Raw genomic sequence first — 23,961 nt, 5'->3', positions numbered from 1 at the left:
TTTGGCATTGCTCACACAAATTTCAAAGATGGGGAAATTATCAACACAGCTATTTAAGAGCTGAGTGAAAAGGATTTGGTGGTGTCAGAGAGATAAGAAATCGATGTGAGACTGTGAAGGAAAGATCCTGAGGTGGATTGTTCGATTTGGAGACTATGTCCTGACGCCGGCGTGGGAATGGTGGCCTTTTACAACTGAACAAACGGAGAAAAATGGCCACCGATCCCCCTAGTAGGCAGGCAGCTAGAGCACCCGGCCCGCCAAATAGTGCCCGCCCTTTGGTCAGCTCGCGACCCCCGGACCAACCCCCAACAGTGCCCCCTGCCCCTGCCAAAGTGCCCCGCCCGCGGATCGGCCCTCCCCCCGACTGTGGAGGCGCTGGACTGAGTCCGCTGCCGCCAAGCCGAGTTCCCGACAAGTAATACCATGAGAGATTCATGCCGTCAGGAACTCGGCAGGTCACGGGGGGGGGGGGGGGGGGGGGGGGGTCTCGGGCAACATCCTGAGGCCGTTGATACAGCGTGCGGCGTACTCCTAGAGTACGCCGCTTTGGAGGGGCCGGAGCATCGCCACCCCCGATTTTGGCGCGACCTTTGATTCTCCAGCCGATTGGCAAACGTGATTTCGCCGTCGGCGACCGGAGAACCCTGCCCCCTATTTCCTCACAATAGTAAAAGCTCTGTTTCTGATTCAAGGCGACCAGTGCCTCCCTTGGGTGTGCATTACATGTTAAACTTCACAAGGTGGACAGGAGACACAGGCAACTGCAATGGCCATGTGCGGTTCTGAAAGCTGGTTTGTTGGTTGTTGTACTGATTGGCTTTGCCTCCGGTTGTGCAGCGGATACCATGTAAAAGATTTCCTTTGCTTCACAGGCTCTACTGCAGCACAAGCCCAGTCTGTTTTTCATCACACATGGGGAATCCTCCTCGGGCGTGGTTCAGGAACTGGATGGGATAGGACCTCTCTGTCACAAGTGAGTATATGCCAGTCACCAGGCTCGACTCTGCCACAGGGAGTCTATAATCTTCAGCTTTTGCTGCCCCCAGTTTCCTTGCTATTGATTAAAAACGTGACAAGACTGCTGGTCTTTTCTGAAAATAAATTCCACCTGTTGTCTTCTTGTCCCTGCAATAACTGCTCCATTTATCCCCCTCACCAAAGCTTCCTCTCCATGTCCATGTTGTCCTTCCCACTCCTCTTCTATCCTGAAACTCTGAAAGCAGTGAGATCACCTTTCTCTTCACTGGCTTCGGTCTCAAATATAGGTCTTCTGTGATGGTGCCATGCACCTGTGTGCCTAGGGGGTCTGTGAGATCCCGGACAGGTGCCCACTCGGTGCCTGGAAGGACCCCGTGGCGTAAAGGTTCAGGGTGACCGTCACCTTGACAGCCACCGGGAATGGGTCCTCTCCCATACCCTGCAGTGCCAGGTGTGCAATCATCTGGCACATATGTCGGACTCAGCCAGAGTCTTCGGCAGGTCCTCAGATGTCAGGCAGTGCTGGTACATGCGAGGCCTCATGCGGCGCCCCATTGGCACCTCCTCGGCTTGTTGGGGAAATGGCTCTCAAACCTGGGTGGCTGCCACCTGTCCCTCTGTGGCACACTCCGCTGCTGCAAGCACCGTTGCTGCAACCTCCTGAGGTTGGACGACTGCGTGCCAAAGAAAGCAGTACGTACGTTCCCCAACCGGAAACCATGGCTCAACCGCGAGATTGACTCCCTACTGAAGGACAGATCTGAGGCGTTCAAGGCAGACGACACTGTCCTATACAAGAAATCCAGGTACGACCTCCGCAAAGCCATCCGAGATGCCAAGAGAGAATATCAAACTAAGCTAGAGTCACAGACAGACTCTCGGCGGTTGTGGCAAGGACTAAGCAACATAACGGGCTACAAAGCGAAGCCGAGCAGTATCTCTGGCAGCAGTGCACCCCTCCCCGATGAACTTAATGCATTCTATGCTCGGTTTGAGCAGGTAACCAACAACCCGCTATCGAGTGCCCCAGCAACCCATAATTCACCCGTACCCACCATCACAGTTTCCAAAGTCAGATCGGCCTTCCTGAAAGTGAACCCACGGAAGGCGATGGGCCCGGACGGGATCCCTGGTTGTGCACTCAGAACCTGCGCGGACCAGCTGGCAGAGGTTTTCACAGACATTTTTAACCTATCCCTACTCCACTCCGAGGTCCCCACCTGCTTCAAGAAGACCACCATCATACCGGTACCAAAGAAGAACCAGGCAACGTGCCTCAATGACTACCGCCCGGTGGCCCTGACGTCAGTTGTAATGAAGTGCTTCGAGAGGCTGATCATGAAGCGCATCACCTCCATACTCCCGGAACGCCTTGACCCACTTCAATTCGCATACCGTCGCAACCGGTCTACATCAGACGCCATTTCCCTGGCCCTACACTCATCCCTAGAGCATCTCGAAAACAAGGACTCCTACATCAGACTCCTATTTATTGACTACAGCTCCGCCTTCAACACCATAATCCCAGCCAAGCTCATATCAAAGCTCCAAAACCTAGGACTTGGCTCTCCACTCTGCAACTGGATCCTTGACTTTCTGACCAACAGACCACAGTCAGTAAGAATGAACACCAACACCTCCTCCACAATAGTCCTCAACACCGGTGCCCCGCAAGGCTGCGTACTTAGCCCCCTACTCTACTCCCTGTACACACACGACTGCATGGCAAAACTTGGTTCCAACTCCATCTACAAGTTTGCTGACAATACGACCATAGTGGGCCGGATCTCGAATAACGAGTCCGAATACAGGAGGGAGATAGAGAACCTAGTGGAGTGGTGCAACGACAACAATCTCTCCCTTAATGCCAGCAAAACTAAAGAGCTGGTCATCGACTTCAGGAAGCATAGTACTGTACACACCCCTGTCAGCATCAACGGAGCCGAGGTAGAGATGGTGAGCAGTTTCAAATTCCTAGGGGTGCACATCACCAAAAATCTATCCTGGTCCACTCATGTCGACGCTATCACCAAGAAAGCACAACAGCGCCTTTACTTCCTCAGGAAACTAAGGAAATTTGGCATGTCCACATTAACCCTTACCAACTTTTACAGATGCACTATAGAGAGCATCCTATCGGGCTGCATCACAGCCTGGTATGGCAACTGCTCGGCCCAGGACCGCAAGGAACTTCAGAGAGTCGTGAATACCGCCCAGTCCATCACACGAACCTGCCTCCCATCCATTGATTCCATCTACACCTCCCGCTGCCGGGGGAAAGCAGGCAGCATAATCAAGGATCCCTCCCACCCGGCTTACTCACTTTTCCAACTTCTTCCATCGGGCAGGAGATTCAGAAGTCTGAGAACACGGACGAACAGACTCAAAAACAGCTTCTTCCCCACTGTCACCAGACTCCTAAATGACCCTTTTATGGACTGTCCTCATTAACACTACACCCTGTATGCTTCATCCGATGCCAATGCTTATGTAGTACATTGTATATATTGTGTTGCCCTATTATGTATTCTCATGTATTTTCTTGAATTCTGTTCAATTCCCTTTTCTTCCCATGTATTGAATGATCTGTTGAGCTGCTTGCAGAAAAATACTTTTCACTGTACCTCGGTACACGTGACAATAAACAAATCCAATCCAATCCAATCCTCTTCTTACCCGATCACGCCTACTCATACAGTCGCAGGGCATCCCCCAAGGCTGCAGCAACTAGCAGGAAAGCCACCATTGCTGGTTGAATTCCAATATCCATTGTCTGCAGGGAGTGAAAGGCCAACATGTTAGCATGGTGCATAACCCCGTGCCCAACCAGGTCCAACCGGCTACATGGTTCAGCCTTGTTGTAATAATTAATCAAATAAATGTTTATTCAACAGTAAAACAAAGAAGAAATGCAACTAAAAACAAATGTGAGGTAATGCATTTTGGATCGTCTAATACAGGTCGGGAACATACTAGTGAATGGTAGAACCCTCAAGAGTATTGACAGTCAGAGAGATCTTGGTGTACAGGTCCACAGGTCACTGAAAGGGGCAACACAGGTGGAGAAGGTAGTCAAGGCATACGGCATGCTTGTCTTCACTGGCTGGGGCATTGAGTATAAAAATTGGTTCCAATAAAAATTATTTTAAAAGCCAAAAAAAAAGAGTATAAAAATTGGCAAGTCATGTTGCAGCTAGGCCACATGTTAGTTAGGCCACACTTGGAGTATAGTGTTCAATTCTGGTCACCACACTACCAGAAGGATGTGGAGGCTTTGGAGAGGGTGCAAAATAGATTTACCAGGATGTTGCCTGGTGTGGAGGGCATTAGGTATGAGGATAGTTTGAATAAACTTGGTTTGTTCTCACTGGAACGAAGGAGGTTGAGGAGCGACCTGATAGAGGTCTACAAAATTATGAGGGGCATAGACAAAGTGGATAGTCAGAGACTTTTTCCCAGGGTAGAGGGGTCAATTACTAGGGGGCATAGGTTTAAGGTGCGAGGGGCAAGGTTTAGAGGAGATGTACGAGGTAAGTTTTTTACACAGAGGGTAGTGGGTGCCTGGAACTCTCTGCCAGAGGTGGTGGAGGAAGCAGGGGCGATAATGACGTTTTAGGGGCATCTTGACAAATACACAAATAGGATGGAAATAGCGGGACATGGACCCCGGAAGTGTAGAAGATTTTAGTTTAGACGGGCAGCATGGTCGGCGCAGGCGTGGAGGGCCGAAGGGCCTGTTCCTGTGCTGTACTTTTCTTTGTTTGTTCTTTATATACTTACATCACATTACACAATACATTTAAATTGACTCGTTTCCAAATCCCTCTGTATTCCTAACCTCAGAGATAAATGTCCCAAACAACATCCCACAAGTTTTTAAAGTAAAATCCACTAATAGTTACTACACTCAGCACCTATATCGCTTGTGGGGTTGCTTCTAGCTTGGAATAGAGACAAACTGGCTGTTCAAACACGGTTTGTCCAGGCACTTGCTGGTTTGGGAGTGAACATACTTCCTGCTGTGTCTGGTTGTGATCTTAGACCAGCTCGCTGTATAGGATGAACTGCTACACTGATATACTGCTTTTTCATTTTGATCTTTTCTTATCTGAACTACCTATCTTAGAGGATCCTCTTATTTCATACATGAGTTCATCCTTTTAGAATATAAATGTGAAATTCACCCTCATATTCTCTTTTGAATTTCAGCTTTAACTCCTGAAATTCTATGTCCGATTGATATTCACTTTTCTTAGGTAAATATCTGTTGCTCGGCTAATCCACATATCAAAGACTTCAGTTCCCTCACCTCAGCCAATCTGTCTTCCTAACCAATTCCCATTTAAAATCAGTTGCTTTCTTTCCATCCTACACCCACCAAAACACATTTCCAATTAGATTCCTTAGTAATATCACAACTTCTTTACACCCGCTATATTCATCAGTGTGTATGATCTTCATTCCTCATGCTGTGAGATGGTTGTCTCATAACACATTGATGCCTTCATCATTCAACAGAGAAATGAAGATCCTTGTTTCTTTTCTCAGTCTTCAAAGGCACAGCTTTTGTCTTCAGTGGTTCACTCAACTGCTTCTACCTCTCACCTTCAATGTCGCGAATTCTTCATTCACCTTGTGGTATTCTTCGTTTCACTGTCTCCTCTGATCTAAAACTGAATTCCAACAAGCGCTGTACTGCCAAAGTTGCCTCTGGGAAATTTGCTTTGCAATTGGATGGTGTTGAATGGATGGGGGATTTGATAGTCTATGGCATAGACATAAAGGGAATGAATATATAAAATCTATCCTTCTAGTTCCTGGTGGCTCTCCAACACAAAATAATAATAATCTTTATTGTCACAAGTAGGCTTATATTAACACTGCAGTAAAGTTACTTTGAAAAACCCCTAGTCGCCACACTCTGACACCTGTTCGCGTACACAGAGGGAGAATTCAGAATGTCCAAATTACTTAACAGCACGTCTTTTGGGACTTGTGGAAGGAAAGCGGAGCACCCGGAGGAAACCCATGGAGACATGGGGAGAACATGCAGGGAATCAAATCTGGGACCCTGGCGCTGTGAAGCAAAGATGAAGCACATAATGATCACAAATTGGCAAGCTCGCCCAAAGGAGGTGTGAAAAGTTGGACTGTTACATTGTTGGAATTTAGGCATTTAGATGGAGCAGTGGAGAGGGAGCTTCATTCTGTATTTAGCTTGATCTTGGGAATTATTGTAAGCAAAATGAGGGACATTTTCTTTCATCCAATTCTTGCCATCTCTGCTCTGTCTATTCACATCCACTTTTCTACCTGAACAGGCACAAAAGTATCAAAATAAATTTAACAAGGACTAGGGCAGCACGGTAGCATAGTGGTTAGCATAATAACTTCACAGCTCCAGGGTCCCAGGTTCGATTCCCGGCTTGGGTCACTGTCTGTGTGGAGTTTGCACGTTCTCCCCGTGTGTGCGTGGGTTTCCTCCCACAGTCCAAAGATGTGCAGGTTAGGTGGATTGGCCATGCTAAAGTGCCCTTAGTGTCCGAAATTGCCCTTAGTATTGGGTGGGGTTACTGGGTTATGGGGATAGGGTTTGAAACCCTAACCCTGGGTAGAGTGCTCTTTCCAAGAGCCGGTGCAGACTCGATGAGTCGAATGGCCTCCTTTTGTACTGTAAATTCTATGATTCTAAAACCACGACTCTGCTATAATGAAACATTGATGTTTAATGACTAATGAAACTGTAGACAGTACTTCAGGTGTGGTCTCACCACTGCCTTGTACAGTTGCAACAAGACTTCCCTATTGGTATATTCCAATCCTTTAGCTATAAAGGCCAGAATTCAATTTTCCTTCCTTATTACCTGCGATACCTGAATATTAGTTTTCTGTGATCCATGCATGAGGACACCCAGATTCCTTTGCACCAAAGCTCTCTGAAGTTTCTCTCCATTTAGATGATAAGTTGCCTTTCCATTTTTCTGTCCAAAATGAATAATCTTAAATTTATCCACGTTAATTCCCATCTGCCAAATTTTGGCCCACTCACCCAACCTATCTATAAATTTCTTATTTCCTCATTGCAAATTTGGCTGTGGTACCTTCCATCCCGACATCCAAGTCATTAATGTAAATTGTAAATAGTTGGGGGTCGAGGACCAAATTCTGTGGCACTAATTACATCTTGCCAACCTCTGCCTTCTGTCAGCTAGCCTGTCTTCTATCCAAGCTAATAAATTACCTCTAATCCCATGTGATCACACTTTGTGTCTTAACCTATTGTGCAGCACCTCATCAATTAAAAAAAATAATAATTTACCGGATATGGGCGTCAAGGTTAGGCCAGCATTTATTGCCATCCCTAGTTGCCCTTCAGAAAGTGGTGGTGAGTTGCCTCCTTGAATAACTGCAGCCCCTGAGGTGTTAGGGAGGGGTTCCAGGATTTTGACCCAGTGACCATGAAGGAATGGTAATATATTTCCAAGTCAGGGTGGTGAGTGACTTGGAGGGGAACCTCCAGATCGCAGTTTCCAGGGATCTGCTGCTCTTGTCCTTCTAGGTGGTAGTGGAGATGGTAGCGATCATGGGTTTGGAAGGTGCCGCCTAAGGAACTTTGGCGAGTTCCTGCAGTGCATCTTGTAGATGGTACACACGGCTCCATTACCGGTAAAGGAGGGACTGAGTGTTTGTGGAAGGGGGAGAAATCAAGCGGGCGTTTTGTCCTGGATGGTGTCGACCTTTTTGAGTGTTGTTGGAGCTGAACTCATCCTGGCAAGTGGAGAGTATTCCATTACACTCTTGACTTGTGCCTTGCAGATGGTGGACAGGGATCGGTGCTGGGACACCAGCTATTCACAATATATATTAATGATTTGGATGAGGGAACAAAATGTAACATCTCCAACTTTGCAGATGATACCAAATTGGGTGGGAGGGTGAATTATGACGAGGATGCAGGGATCCTACAGCAAGATCTGGACAGGTTGGGCGAGTGGGCAAACCAATGGCAGATGCAGTATAATTTGGATAAGTGTGAGGTTATTCATTTTGGAAACAAAAACAGGAAGGTAGATTACTACCTGAATGGTTGTAAATTGGGAGAGGGGAGTGTGCAGCAGGACCTGGGAGCCCTTTGCACCATTCGCTGAAGGTAAGCATGCAGGTGCAGCAGGCGGTAAAGAAGGCGAATGATATGTTGGCCTTCATTGTAATAGGTTTCGAGTATAGAAGCAGGGATGTGTTGCTGCAATTGTACAGGGCCTTGGTGAGGCAACACTTGGAGTATTGTGTGCAGTTTTGGTCTCCTTCTCGGAGGAAGGATGTTCTTGCTCTCGAGGGAGTGCAGTGAAGGTTTACCAGACTGATTCCATGGATGGCGGGACTGTCATATGAGGAGAGATTGACTAGGTTGGGATTGTTCTCACTGGAGTTCAGAAGAATGAGGGGGGATCTCATAGAGACTTATAAAATTCTAACAGGACAAGACAGTGTAGATGCAGAGAAGATGTTACCAATGATGGGTGTGTCCAGAATCAGGGGTCACAGCCTGAGGATTCAGGGTATACCATTTCGGACAGAGATAAGGAGACATTTCTTCACACAAAGTGTGGTGAGCCTGTGGAATTCATTACCACAGGAAGTAGTTGATGCTAAAACTTTGAATATATTCAAGAGGCGGCTGGAAATAGCACTTGGGGAGAATGGGATCTAAGGCAATGGGGAGAAAGCAGGATTAGGCTATTGAGTTGGATGATCAGCCATGATCGTGATGAATGGCGAAGCAGGCTCGAAGGGCAAAAGGCCTCTTCCTACTCCTATCTTCTATGTATCTATATAGGCTTTGGAAGGGGGTTGGGGGTGGGGGTCAGGAGTTGAGTTACTCGCTGTAGGATTCCTAGCCTTTGACCTGTTTTGGTAGCCACAGTATTAATATGGCAAGACCAGTTCAGTTTATGATCAATGGCAATCCCCAGGATGTTGATTGTGGGGGATTCAGCGATGGTAATGCCATTGAATGTCAAGGGACGATGGTTAGATCATCTCTTGCAGGAGATGATCATCACCTGGGCACTTGTGTGGTGTGAATATAACTTGCCACTTCTCAGCCCAACCCTGGATATTATCCAGGTCTTGCTGCATTTGGAAAAGGACTGTTTCATTATCTGAGGAGTCGTGAATAGTGCTGAACACCGTGCAGTCATCCGCAAACATCCCCACTTCTGATCTTATGATGCATGGGAGGTCATTGATGCAGCGTCTGAAGATGGTTGGGCCGAGGACACTATCCTGAGGAATTTCTGCAGTGATGTCCTGAAGCTGAGATGATTGACCTCCAACCACCACAACCATCTGCCTTTGTGCTAGGTATGTCTCCAACCAGTGGAGAGTTTCCCCCCTAATTTCCATTGACTCCAGATTTGCTAGGGCTCCTTGATGCCATACTTGGTCAAATGCTGCCTTGATGTCAAGGGCAGTCATTCTCACCTCACCTCTGGCATTCAGCTGTTTTGTCCATGTCTGAACCAAAGCTGTACTGAGGTCAGGAGCTGAGTGACCCTGGCGAACCCAAACTGAGCAGGATATTGCTGAGTAAGTGTCATGCACTTTTGATGACTCCTTCCATCACTTTGCTGTTGATGGAGAGTAGACTGATAGAGTGGTAATTGGCTGGATTGGATTTGTCCTGTTTTTTTTGTGTACAGGACACACCTGGACAATTTCCACATTGCCAGTGTTGTAGCTGTACTGGAACAGCTTGGCCAGGGGTCTGGGGCACAAGTCTTCAGTACTATTGCTGGAATATTGTCAGGACCCATAGCCTTTGCAGTACCAGTGTCTTTAGCCATTTTTTGATATCATGTGGAGTGAATCATATTAGCTGAAGACTGACCTCTGTGCTGGTGGGGCCCTCCAGAGAGACTGAGATGGACCATCCACTTGGCATTTCTGGCTGAAGATTGTTGCGAATGCTTCAGCCTTGTCTTTTGCACAGATGTGCTGGGCTCTTCCATCATTGAGGACAGGTATATTTGTGGAGCCTTCTCTTCCAGTGAGTTTTTAATTGTCCACCACCATTCACGGCTGGATGTGGCAGGGCTGCAGAGCTTAGACCTGATGCGCTTGTTGTGCAATCGCTTAGCTCTGTCTGCTTATGCTGTTTGGCACACAAGTAGTCCTGTGTTGTAGCTTCACCATGTTGCTATCTCATTATTAGGTATGCCTGATGTTGCTCCTGGCATGCTCTCCTGCACTCTTCATTGAACCAGGTTTGGTCTCCTGGATTGGTGGTAATGGTAGAGTGGGGGATATGCCGGGCCATGAGGTTGCAGATTGAGGTTGTGGTTGAATACAATTCTGCTGCTGCTAATGGCCCACAGCACCTCATGGATGCCCAGTCTTGAGTTGCTACATCTGTTTGAAGTTTATCCCATTAACACGGTGGTAGTGCTACACAGCAAGATGGAGGATCGCCTCAGTGTGAAGATGGGACTTTGTCTCCACAAGGACTCTCACATCTCCGATATTGTCATGGACAATTCATCAGCAGCAGGCAGGTTGGTGAGGACAAGGTCAAATATATTTTTCACTCTTGTTGGTTCCCTCCCCACCTGCTGCAGTCTCAATCTAGCAGCTCTGTCCTTTAGGTCCCAGCCAGCTTGGCCTGTGTTGGTACTACTGAGCCACTCTTGGTGATGGACATTGAAGTTCTCCACCCAGAGCATATTCTGTGCCCTTGGAGTGCTTCCTCCAAGTGGTGTTCAACATGGAGGAATACTGATTCATCAGCTGATGGTGGCTGATACGTACCAGCAGGATGTTTCCTTGCTTATGTTTAACCTGAAGCCATGAGTCGGTATTGAGGATTCCCAGGGCAACTCAGGACATACCCAGGAATGATGATAGTTTTAATCCTTTCTTATGTTTTCCTGGCAATTGAATACAACGGAGTAGCTGGCTAGGCCATTTCAGTGAGCATTTCCATTTCAGAGTGCATTTTCTGTAGGTCTGGAGTCATATGTAGGCTAGACAAGGATGGCAGATTTCCTTCCCTAACGGGCATTAGTGAACCAGATGGGCTTTTATGACAATTGTCAGTTTCATGGTTATCATTGGACTTTTAAATCCATATATTTTATTGAGTTTAAATTCCACCATCTGCTATGGTAGGATTTGAATCCGGGTCCCCAGATCATTACCGTGGCTCTTTGGATTACTAGTCCAGCGACAATACCACTTCGCCACCACCTCCACAGCCTTCTGGATGTCCAGCTATACTACATCGATAGGATGCCCATTAGCCACCTGGCCCGTTACATCTTCGAAGAACTCCAGCAAATAGTCAAACACGATTTACCCCTTCATAAAACCATATTGATCTGATGGATTCTGCTTTTGACTTTCCAAATGTCCTGTTAATTCCTTAGTAATGGATGGGACAATTTCCCAATGACAGATGTTAGATAGTTTCCTACTTTCTACCTCCCTCCCTTTTTGAATAAGGGGAGAATAACATTAGCATTTTTCCAATCCACTGCAACCTTTCCCGCATCCAGGGAATTTGGGATTATAACCAATGAGTCCACTATCGCTACTGCCACTTCCTTTAAGACCCGAGGATGTAGGCCATCAGGCCCTGGGGACTTGTCTGCCTTCAATCTCAATAGTTTTCCCTATTGATGATGATTTTTCTAAGTTCCTCCCTTTCTATTACCTCTGAATTGCCCATTCCTATAGGAATGGTATTAGTGTCCCCAGTGAAAACTGAGGCAAAATATTGATTTCGCATCTCCACCATTTCTGTGTTCCCCACCACTAACTCCCCGGTCTCATCTCATTGAATAGATTTAAGGCTGAGATAGATTTTTGGTCTCTGCAGGGTCAAAGGATATGAGGAGCAGGCAGTGGAGTTGAAGCCCAAGATAAGCCGCAATCACATTGAAGGGTTGATGGGCCGAATGGTCTATTCCTGCTCCTATTTCTTGTGTTTTTCTAAATAAATTCATTGTGATCCCTAATTTTAGACCCACATAAGGGTGAACAGACAGGGATGGATTTTACAACGGGGACAGATTGGGAATTTGTGAGGGGCATAAAATTGTGAGGGAAGGTGTTAGGGGAGTTGGGAATGGAGCCCACTATGCCCACGGCATTTTAATCAGCGGCAGAGAGGATGGCCCTCCCACCCAGAGGCAATTGAGCTATTTAAAGTGGCTAATTAAGAGTCTTTTCCCACATGGCTGGCAGGTCTTGTGTGCCAGTCCGCCCTTGAAACATTTCCCACGGATTTCGGGGCCGATCATTGGGACCCCCACTGCACCAAGTAAACTCTGGGCATTGTGTGGGATTGAAGTGACATGGAGGCCAGATTGGGTGGGACAATAATCCAGTTGCTTCCACTTCCATAAATAACTGGAATTGTTGAATTTGTTATGGTGGGATTTAAATTCTGCCTTTGAGCTGTTAGCCAAGTACCATGACCACTCAGCACCATACTCAATTTGTCTGGGAAGCAAAACTGCTGATGCAGTGGTTAGGCCTGCTGCCTCATGCGCAGAGGACCCAGCTTTGATCCCGGTCCCGGGTCACTGTCCGTGTGGAGTCTGCACAGTCTCCCCGTGTCTGGGTGGGTCTCACTCCCACAACCCAAAGATGTGCAGGGTAGGTGGACTGGCCACACTAAATTGCCCCTTAATTGGAAGAGAAAAGAAACGGGTACTCTAAATTAATTTAAAAAAAGTAAAACTGTTGATGTAAAACTGTAAATAATTCACCATGCTCAGGGATGGAGAATAGAAGAATGCCTCAAATTGAAAATATCACTGAACCCTCTCTGATTTCTTGGTATTTTCTGGAGCTCCACCACTTCCCCACCTATAATGTATCAATTAATTGATATATGCTACTTGTACACCTCCTTTCCACATATCTCTAATGTTGGTCTACTTCTTTCTAGGCATAACTGTTTGCTGCTGGTTGATTCTGTTGCCTCTCTGGGAGGGGTTCCTCTCTACATGGATAAGCAGGGTATGTATTATGCCTAACATTCTTAACATGATGTGGAGGTGCCGGCGTTGAACCAGGGCAGGCATAGTAAGAAGTCTTACAACACCATGAGGAAGGAGCTGTGCTGCGAAAGCTAGTCATTCAAAACAAACCTATTTGATTCTTAACATGATGAGACCATCTAACCTGCCTACCTCTCTTGATCCTTTCATTCCTGTTTTGAGACTACAGGTAGAAACTGGATGTTGTTGCGCATAGTTCAGTCCAGAGAAAATTGATAATCTTTTCAAAACAATGGCTGTTTCCTCTCTTAGGAATTAAAAAAAATGTTTGCACTCTTTTACATGCCTCACCAGAGTGGTATGGTGTGGGTGCTGCTCCGATTTTCCTGCTAGCTTTTGGGTTGGAGACCTTTGTTATTCCCATTCATGTGCCCATAGTATTATTTATTCCCACGATTTAGATCAGGGCCTCTGACGATGGTTACAGGTGGAAAGGGTTCTCTTTCATGGCACTTTTCCTGGTAGAGCAGAATTTAGCCCATTTTCCCCCTTGGTTGATCCTGGATATCACATTATTTTCTTCCCTTGCCTGGGAAATGTTTGTTCAATTTGATGACAATAAGAGTCGCCAACAACACCAGCAGTTGGGACATTGGTGAAAAGCACTCCAATGTTTAAAGTAAGTCAGGCCAGGAGCCGACAGGGTAAATTCCTGTGCTCAAAGGGCGCATTGGGTGGAAACAAGGCTACAAACCTGATTTCCATATCTGCATTATAGCACTATTTTTTGCTTAAGAACTTGAAAGCCATTCTGCAGAGTCTAATTTTAATCACTGGATATGGTTTCATTAGATACAAGTTCTATAGGTCCTCTTTCACATTTACAACTACTAGTGTACTGCATGATACCAAGATCAGCAAGCTTACTCAAGTGTAAGAAGTCCAATGTTCCCCATCTCCTCAACCCCAGATAAATTATTTGCAACAGCTAGAGTCAATTTCAAAGCCAATTTTAATACTTGGCTGGGTATCTAGTTTTCTGTGCCAGACTGATGCAGCCATTTTTCTCCATTTAGGTATTGACATTCTTTACTCGGGATCCCAGAAGGTCCTCAACTGCCCTCCTGGAACAGCACCGCTATCCTTCAATGACAAAGCCTGGTATGCTATTGTTTATCCCTTCGCACACCCACTCTGCTACTTTAGTGATCCTAAGCATGGTCACAGATCTGTGTCTTGCTACCACCAGGATGACCATTGAATATATTGTAGGCACAAATGCAGATTTACAGATGCAGTTACAGATTTGTCATCCCTTCCTGACTCTTGCTAGACCACAGGTCACTGTCAAGATATAACGCATTCCAGATTCCTACAATAAATGTTCTTTTCTTTTTTCCTGCTTATTCCTTCAAAAAGTAAGCAATCATCTTAGATTTAGTTCCACAGGCTTTTCATTTCCCTCCCTTATCTGATGAATTGTGGTGCAGGAGGTAAGGGGGAGGTGGACCAAGTTGTAGAGATAGAGATGTGATTTTGACGGTGCACTGCACACAATGGCTTAAAACGTCACTTGGGATTGAATCAGACAGAAAGTTTGCAAGAGAGGCTGGCAAAAGAAAGGAGATCCGGTGCAGGGATATGGAGTTTCTGGTTCAATCTTATGTCTTCCAGATGGTCAGTTGAAGGAGATTCAGGCTCATATATTATTTTCTATTAGATAAGAAGTATAGAAGTTGGCAAGTCCAGTATGATGGAGAAGAAGGTGAGCTAGATGTTGTCAGTGTGCACTTTGAAAGTGACCGTCCACATACAGACGACAGGAGTGATCCAACGGCACTGCGACCAAAAAGCAGCTCACCGTGGTGCAGCGTGGCTGATAAAAGCTGTGAGACCCTGTCCCCGGCATCTACCCAGCTCACAACGCCTCACGAGATCGTTGCGATGTAAATCCCACCAATTGTGGGCAGGGTCATGTTTTGGTGAATCTGCATATTAGAGCGAGACAGCTAGTTTCACTTTATTGTGCAGATTCCTGAGTTACCCAAGGTGTGGGAACGATCCCCCTTCGCCACGGAAAGCTTGGGTGTGTGCCATTCAGTGCTGGTCTCCACAAATGGCAACCAGATGGAACGGCACTCATGGGAGTCTCCCACGGTGTCGGAGACCTCCAGGTGTGTGCCCTTTGGGGCATTGCTGGTTCCACCTGGGCATTGCCATCTGGCAGGGATGGTGCCAGGTTGGCATGCCAAGTGCCAAGCTGGCATTTTTTGTGTGCTGGTGATCGGGCTGGGGGTGCCCTCTGTGGGTGTTGGGAGAGTGTGGAGGGGGGCCGGGTACAATTCCATAGTGTGTTGGGGCTTGGGTGGGTCAGGGGTTGCACCAAGAATAACGCGGCTAAGCGTGCAAACTATGGGACTTTGTTCCCATTTAGTTTAATCACGCCTGGCGTCACCAAAGGACAGCTCATCAATGAAGATGGTGAGAAGGCATAACACTGTAGACATTGGCGGGATTGGAAAATTCTACTTGTGACCAATACAGAGCTGTCTCCGTTGCCGGAAAACATGCCACAGGGTGGCCGGTAAATTCTGGCCCTCAGACTATGTTCACTTCTTAAAGGTTGAGCATATGGTTTAAAGTGGCAGGAATCAGGGGGAATCAGTGACAGCTCAGAGTGCCATAGCTGAATACCCAGCAATATCCATGCCCAACAGGTGCAGGCTCCTCTCGATGTTTCAAGTTCCCATTTGTGTTCCGGTAAAACAGTTGGGTATTCTCTCCCATAAAAATTCAGTATTCCCAATAAATAACACTGAATCCAACAATTTACTGAATCCTCAGTCAGGGATTGAGAAAGACGGCAGGAGGATGAATATTCCACTTGTTACCACATGACATTTGTCTTTTCACTTTCTCCCACGATCAGACAACCTCTCCTCCTCACTCGATCTGTGTCAAAGACATCTCGATGACTTGGCACCTGTAAAAATTCCCAGCAGTCTGCAAGTGATTCCAATCACCAGGATCTCCATAAAAGTCATAGAACATAACAACTACAGCTTTTAACAAATAATTTACATCCGTTTCTGAAAGTTCATTTTCAAATGTGAGGTTTGTGTGTTTTTATTACAGCCAGAAAATATTTAATCGAAAGACGAAGCCAACTACGCTGTACCTTGACATGAGTTGGCTCTCAAACCTTTGGGGCTGTGATGGGAGCCCAAGAAAGTAGGATAGAATTCTATTCATTCATTGACAAAAATGTTCAAGAGATCAGGAAATGCCTGGGCATGTGGGAAAGGATCAGTTTTAAGGAGCGTTTTGGTTGTGGGGTATTAGAAGGGGAGGGTGGCTTGGGAAAAAAGAGGCGGTGGGAGCAGCTTGACAGGTGGAAGGAAGGAGAGGATGGATGAGGAAGGGAAGGAGAGGGTGGCTGGAGGCGTAGGAAAGATTAGGAGGGAGAGGGCAGGAGCAATTGTGTGGGGGCGAGAAGGGGCTCGCTGGGCGAGGGAAGGAGCAATTGGGTGGGTGAAAGGAGCGAGTGACGGGAATGAAGGAATGGGAGTGGGGAAAGAGCAGTAGGGTGGGTGCAGAAAAGGAGGGGATTGGACCCGGAGGGAAGGAGATGGCAGGTGGAAAGTTAAGGGGTGCATGTGCAGCAGCAATTAAGAGTGGGCAGGTCATTGGGAAGGAGGAAATGGTGGGAAGGGAGGAATGGGGATGAAGCAGTTGGGTGGGTGGTGGGGAAGAAAGGGATTGGGGTCAGGTAATAGCTTGGAGTGGGAAGAAGGTGCAGGTGGGAGAGGGAAGGAGCTGGGAGAGGGAGGGAATACCTGAGTGTCACTACTCTCCAGGGCCTTAGTTTATGCACTGGTTGGTTCTTGAACAGTAGTTGTAATGTGATGTAATCAAGCAATCCAAACTTAGTAAATATTTAAGCTATTAGTATCAAATTAATTTTTAAGTGGATCTTGAATGGTTCATAGGCTCCTTAAGTATGACATATGTGTTCACAACATTATCTCAGTCCAGAGACTATGTAATGGAGTCACTTTTCCAGCACTTTCGGTATTGCAGAAGTTTGGATCTATTTATCTTCTTTCAGACAGATGTTTAACTGATGTAGAAATACTACCAAAAACAATTGGGAAAATGCTTTTGGTAGACTTGAACAGATTTCATGGGCCCAAGTGGCCAATGCGAAACACGCGGAAATGAAAATTGACAAATGTTGCTGTTTTTACAGATACCACCATACAACCCCCATCACTGGCCTTTTTGCATTGAGAGAGGCGCTGGCAATTCTTGCAGAAGAAGTGAGTATTGTTTAGTTTCTGAACATGACGTTATTGCAGTGGATAGTTTTTCCATATTTTTCATGAAGTGCAAGCTAGAGGTAGTCCCAAATCAGCACAAATTAGAGTCAGCATAATAACACATAAAGCGGGTAGCAGGGTAGCATGGTGGTTAGCATAAATGCTTCACAGCTCCAGGGTCCCAGGTTCGATTCCCGGCTGGGTCACTGTCTGTGTGGAGTCTGCACGTCCTCCCTCTGTGTGCGTGGGTTTCCTCCGGGTGCTCCGGTTTCCTCCCACAGTCCAAAGATGTGCGGGTTAGGTGGATTGGCCATGCTAAATTGCCCGTAGTGTCCTAATAAAAGTAAGGTTGGGGGGGGGCGGGTTGTTGGGTTATGTGGATACGTGGGTTTGAGTAGGGTGATCTTGGCTCGGCACAACATTGAGGGCCGAAGGGCCTGTTCTGTGCTGTACTGTTCTATGTTCTAAAGCAGTCAGTACTCATTGCACATCCCCTCAGGACAGTATCCAACTCACTGCACACCCATCGCAGGACAGTATCAGACTGCAATCACAGCAGCCACAACCCCAGCCCGCAATCCCTGGATACTATATGATTAACTGCACCACTTTGCAGGACAATATCTAACACCCATCAGTACTAATGTTGTAGTCTCCCATCACCCCCCCCCCCCCCCCCCCCCCCCCCCCCCCCCCTCCAATACCACTGTTTATCCCCTCCATTTTCTTGAAATATGGGCAAAGTGCAGTGAAAATTCTGTTTACCCCAGCTGGTCATTCTTCATAGCTGACCCTAATGCCACATTGTTGAATAGAAGGGACATCCTAGTCACAGCGAATACTGTTCTCATTCAATAATCAGGCCTTCCCGATTGCAACAACTACGGGACCCCTGATTAATTTTCTTCAGAATGCAAGACCTGATTGGTGTTTGACTGCTTTGACAACTGCTGCCTGTTACACTGCATCCTGACTGTTTCCTCGGAGCCTTGTCCTTTACCAAAAACCCGGTGTCCTGTCTGCAGGTGGTTCAGTATTTTAAAAAACGGTGGGGAATTATTTTTGTTTTTACAGTTTTGTAATGTTTTGTAATGTGTTGGTGCTATTTATATACAGGGCCTGGAGAAAAACTGGAAGCTTCACCAGGAGAATGCAGAGTACCTATACAAAGGGATACAGGAGTTGGGATTAGAACTCTTTGTAAAGGATAAGGTAAGGAATAGCACTGCAGTCTGAAAACTGGGGGGTTGCGCATTCAAGCACCAGTAGCGGAAGGATTTCACACTACAGAGGTATACATGGTGACGCTCATGTGGGCTTCAGAGTGAACATGCTGTAAATTGAGGGGTTGGTCAGGGAGCTTTTGTTTATTCGTTCATGGGACGTGGGCATCACAGGCTGGGCTGGCATTTATTGCCTATCCCTAATTGCCCTTGAGGGGGCAGTTAAGAGTCAATCACATTGTTGTGGGTCTGGATTCAAACGTAGGCCAAACCAGGTAAGGACAGCAGATTTCCTTCCCTAAAGAACATTAGTGAACCAGATGGGTTTTACGACAATTGACAGTTTCATGGTTATCATTAGACTTTTAATTCCAGATCTTTTGATTGAATTAAAATGTCACCATCTGCTGTGTTGGGATTTGAACCTAGATTCCCAGAGCATTACTCTGTGTCTCTGGTTACTAGTCCAGTGATTATGCCACTGCCTCCCCTATTCTTAAGATATTCTTAAGATAAATATTCTTCAGAGGTAATGCAGGTGTCCAATGGCTGGGTGGGAGAAGCAAGGTAGTGTGGATGGGAGAGGGAAGGAACAGTGAGATGAAAGACAGAAGGGGTAGGGGGTGGAGAGAGAGATGGAGTGGTTGAGCGAGAGAGAGGAGTGCCTGTGTCACTGGGAAAACAGCATTATTTGAAGTACTCAAACTCAGGTAAGATCTTTGAATGCGGAACATCTGGAAAAAACTTGAAAATCCCTGGTGTGGAGCATTGTGCAGTACAAGGTTGAGAGCTGTACCCTCAATAAGGCGAATAAGAAGAGGATTATAACTTTAGAAATGCGGCTTTGGCAAAGGGTCCTTAGAATTTGATGGACAGAGCCAGGAACCAATGAAACTGTCCGCAGGGAAATTTGAGTCCCAGCATTTAATTTATTGCTCATTTTTAGCTAAAGTGTATGAGTGGAAATTAAGAAAGTAGTCACTGAAAGCGCAGGGCGAGAGTCCGGTGTCGGAGACAACAGAAATGGAAACATGTGAAAAGAACAGGTCAAGTCAGAGAAGGATTGTACGGGTGGGCAAGATCAAAAATTGGATGGGAGGAGGAATGACAGTGGCACACAGACTCGTGTTGAGCACAGAGAGATGTCTACAGTTCCTCGTGCTAATGATGAATCGATTAGCATATCTATTTCTTTCTTTCTCCATTTAAATGCAAGTCTGCAAACCACTTCAACCACTCTATTTGTAGTGATTTAACCTATCTATACAAACCTTTAGTGATTTGCGTACCAGACTTTCTTCAATTCAAATTGAATGATCTCACACTTGCCAAGTGTTCACTCGTAATCTACAAGATCCCCTTGCAAGGTAAAGTCAACATAGTCCCAGATGACCATCATGGGAGAGCTGACTAGTGGCAGTTTAACTGAGGATCACCACATCTCAGGCAAGGTTGAGAGGAAGGGCCTTCATAAATAATCTCAGCCGGTATGGGAATTGAACTAACACTGCTGGCCTTGTTCTGCATCGCGAACCAGATGTCTAGCCCACGAAGCTAAACAACTTCCTTGAACCCATCTACACAAATTGCGGTGTGAACTAATTTTTGTGTCATTCGTAAACTTGAAGTCTTCATATCCAAGTCATTGATCCAAGGCAAAATGTTCAGAGTACTGTGACACCATTTATGGGAATGGAAGGGAAAAAGAGAAAATGATAAACTAAATCTCACCTACTACATTACACACCATGTAGACCTGATTGTCTGGTCCTGAAGGAAAACCATGCATTGATATAAATGGGATGAGCAAACCAAGGAGAAAACATTAAAATTGTTTGTCTTTCATTCTTCAGGCCTCAAGACTCCCAACAGTTACAACAATCGCAGTACCAGATGGTTATGAGTGGAAAGACATCACTGATTTCATCATGAAGAAATATCAGATTGAAATCACCGGGGGACTGGGGCCCACTATTGGAAAGGTAGGATTGGGATTGGGGGTGGGAGCCACAGGGAAGATCCCTGATACATTGAATGATGGTGTGCAACATTTTATTTGTACATTTTGCAGGAACAAGTTCACCGTAACAGGGAGCTGATTGTGTACACATGTAGCTCAGAAAATTACCCATGGTAAATTATGAAAGGCTATAATCAAGTAGTCATACCTTCATTACCTGGAGGCATGAAGCATAGATAAGGTTCTGGGGAAAGAGGTGGTTTTTGATGTTTCATCTTAAAAGGAGTTTTGTGTCACAGTGGCAGTGTCCCTACCTCCGAGTGGCTGGTTCCACACCAGGACTTCATGGCCATGGAAGGTGTAGTCCTAACGTGGCTGAATAGGTTGATTATCAGCCCGTATATCCCATTACACCTGATGGCGGGTGATAAGAATAGAAGATAGTCCTGGTCAGCCACACTGAAGGCGGCAATAGCAAACCACCGCAGTACTTTGCCGAGCATAATCATGGTATGGGAGTCCATGGTTGCTAATACTCTCTTGGGATATATTATCTGGAGGAGGTTGTCAAAGGATATAATCCTTTAATGAACCTCTCATATTTGTTTCCAAACACTCACCTACATTACTTACATTTCTCTTGCTCAAACTAAAGTCTTGACTGAGTAGCCATGGAGAAATGATCTGACATTGAGGTCAATCCAGCCAGCCAGCTATCAATTATATGCAACATTAGCAGACAACTGCCAGAATCTCCCTGCAGGAGGATCAACAGAGGAAAATGCCTCAAACATGTTAAGCTTGCACAGAAAGTCACAATATGGCTTTATTTCTTTGGGCCAAGTAGTCGTAGGAATAAGTGAACTGTTGTGGGCCGGTGTGTTATTCTTTACTTGTGTGTTTCTAGCGACAAAGGTGTTAACATTCAATGGTAAATTCTCCTTCCTGTTATGGGTCACAACATGTTTCGAATAAGCCCAAGACACTTTAGAAGAGTACATTGGATCAGACTTTAGTGATGTCCAGCATAGGTGACCCGTCTACACTGCACAAAAAGAGTGGCTTATGGTTTCTAGTTCTATCTCTTGAAACCTCCAGAGAACTGTTAAAAGCCATGCTCCTTTATACCGCCGACATCAATATTACATGTCACAGACGAGGTACTGATTCCAAATTCCCTTGAAACAGTCCATTCCTGTAAAACAACTGTAGTTGTTTGGTTTAAAGCTATTTCCCTCAATCAAGATTTCCTATCTTAACTATTGTCAAATCCTTTAATGAGTAGGCTTTAAAAATCACTATCCATAGTTAATGGATCACTACGTTTCATAAACTAGCCCGCCAAAGTTACATTTTACTCAGCCAAGGGTTCATGTCATTATTGCCACTTAATTTTTTGCACACTCGTTTCGTGATCATATTCAGACACTGAAAGCAGAAGACAAGCAATGCTTTCTTGTCAAGATCCTTCAAAGCCATTCTTTCTATATTGGAAAATCTATTGCTCCAAAGTACAAGCAAGTTAAATTATTAACCGTTAACTCCCCAAGATGAACAATATACAACTCTTCAGGATGTTGAATGGCAGGATGAAGATGAAGCTACAGCATTCTTTCATAAAAGCTACAGTCCCTCCAAATGTAACCCCTGTATCTCCATTTGGAAAGAGAGATTGATTGATTTATGTTAATATTTCTAAGCTATACATGACTAAATAGATCTATTTCCTGGTCTATAGGTTTTGCGGATTGGATTGATGGGCATCAACTGCACAAAAGCCAACGCGGATCTTGTGCTCGGAGCTTTAAAAGATGCCCTTAAGCAATGCAAGAAAAGCAAGCACTGAGCGAAGCCTGGAGGGCATTGAATGGTTTCAAGAGCTAACAACCAGATGACAGAACCTGAAACTAATCCTGAGTAACACATATTGCATTACTTTAACCTTTGCTACAATAAAACACCAAACTCTAACAATAACCAAACAACCCAAAAAGCTAGCCGTTTGGTTTAGCCCCTGGTTATCTATCATCATATAGATTCCCAAAAGATTCTATCAATGAACAGTAAAGAGAACCATTAATTTCAATCTTTTCCAAATTTGAAACACAGGGTGCAACCTACCAGAATGGGGACAGAGTCCTGTACCGTGAGATTAGCCGGATGTTTCCCGGAGCTCAGAGAGCTGAGAAACACCCCGCTATCTAACAGCCATCCAGGTAGATAGGGGACCTCAGCGGGGAATCCCTGATGAGGCCATGCTTCGTCCCGTTTTCTGCACTAAGGAGCACCACTCGCTAGAACTCCTCAGTCCAGCGAGAGATCAGGATGCCATTTTTAACAGCGTGACTCCCGAACCCGCCCCCAACCATACTTGCTCAGGGCACTCCGGCCCGATCACCGCTGCGCAAAAAATGCCAGTTTGGCATATTGGCAGTGTTGCTGCCAGCTGGCAGTGCCTCCTGGGCACCTTGGCAGTGCCAGGCTGGCACTCCCAGGGTAACAGGCTCAGTGACAGGATAGTACCAGGGTATCACCCTGCCCAGAGGGCATGCACTTGGGGGCCTCCAATCCCCTGGGAGGCCCCCCCCAAGTGTGCCGTTTTGTCTGTTCCCTGTTTGCGGAGACCAGTACTGAATGGCGTCGCCCAAGGTCTCAGAGGCATCCCATGCTTTGGTTAGATCTCGGGAATGCATATTAGTGTGAAACTAACTGTCTCACTCTAATATGCAGATTTGCCAGAAAGTGATCTTTCGCATCGCGATCTCCCAGCATCTACTGGTTGCGTGCGCTGCGCTGCCTTTCTGGTGCAATGCAATCGGTAGATCCCACCTGTAATGTTTTGGGAGGCTGATATGTTGCTTGAACACATATCAGCCATTAATCTTGATTCTCTTTTTGGCCTAGGAATCTTAAGCACACTGAAGAAATTAATCCCCTTTCTCTTTACCTCAGATTTAGTACAGTCCCCTGATAGGTTTGGGTGTCAGAGGAAGAGGGGATGAAAATGAATTTGGGCTGTGGGTCATGGTTTATTAAACAGCGGCATAAACTAAGGAAGGGACATGCATCCAAATCCTCACCCTCCCACAAAGGCCAGCGAGGTCACTGTGGGTATGTGACTGAAATGGGCGGCGGGGGAGGGGTGGGGGGGGGGGGGGGGGGGGGGGGGGGGGGGGGTGCGCAACCTGATGGTAGAGGCTCTGCTTTTAGGATACTCTGATGGATCGAGGTATTGTCAAGGTGGAAGCCCTCAATGTAATAACTGTTACGTGTTATATCAATTCACTATATTACTGAAGTTAAATAAACCATATTCATATATTTACTGAATAAACACTAATTTTAGTGCTATTCTTTCTTGACTTTTAAACAGGCTTACCAACTGTGATTAAATGTTTTCCTGGAAGTTTCAGCACATGACTTACCCCCATACTCCAGCCAATAGTCGGCCACATCCATCCTTGTGACACACT

The 23,961-nt window shown here is 46.0% G+C and overlaps 1 protein-coding gene across 1 annotated transcript in view; it reads left to right on the top strand.

Annotated features, from left to right (window-relative positions):
* agxta (alanine--glyoxylate and serine--pyruvate aminotransferase a) overlaps window positions 1-22,534 on the top strand; it is a 50,190-nt gene extending 27,656 nt beyond the window's left edge. The window contains exons 4-11 of the mRNA XM_038816511.1: window positions 876-976; window positions 12,935-13,005; window positions 14,063-14,147; window positions 16,122-16,217; window positions 17,236-17,305; window positions 18,422-18,517; window positions 20,382-20,510; window positions 22,227-22,534. Coding sequence (XP_038672439.1) covers window positions 876-976; window positions 12,935-13,005; window positions 14,063-14,147; window positions 16,122-16,217; window positions 17,236-17,305; window positions 18,422-18,517; window positions 20,382-20,510; window positions 22,227-22,334 — 756 coding nt within the window. The 3' untranslated portion in view covers window positions 22,335-22,534. The remainder of the gene's footprint in view (window positions 1-875; window positions 977-12,934; window positions 13,006-14,062; window positions 14,148-16,121; window positions 16,218-17,235; window positions 17,306-18,421; window positions 18,518-20,381; window positions 20,511-22,226) is intronic.
* Window positions 22,535-23,961: the final 1,427 nt, after the last annotated feature.

This window comes from Scyliorhinus canicula, chromosome 13, assembly GCF_902713615.1.
Source record: "Scyliorhinus canicula chromosome 13, sScyCan1.1, whole genome shotgun sequence".
Classification (NCBI taxonomy): Eukaryota; Metazoa; Chordata; class Chondrichthyes; order Carcharhiniformes; family Scyliorhinidae; genus Scyliorhinus; species Scyliorhinus canicula.
Note: the sequence above shows the minus strand (reverse complement) of the source record. Positions and strands in the feature narration are given on the sequence as shown.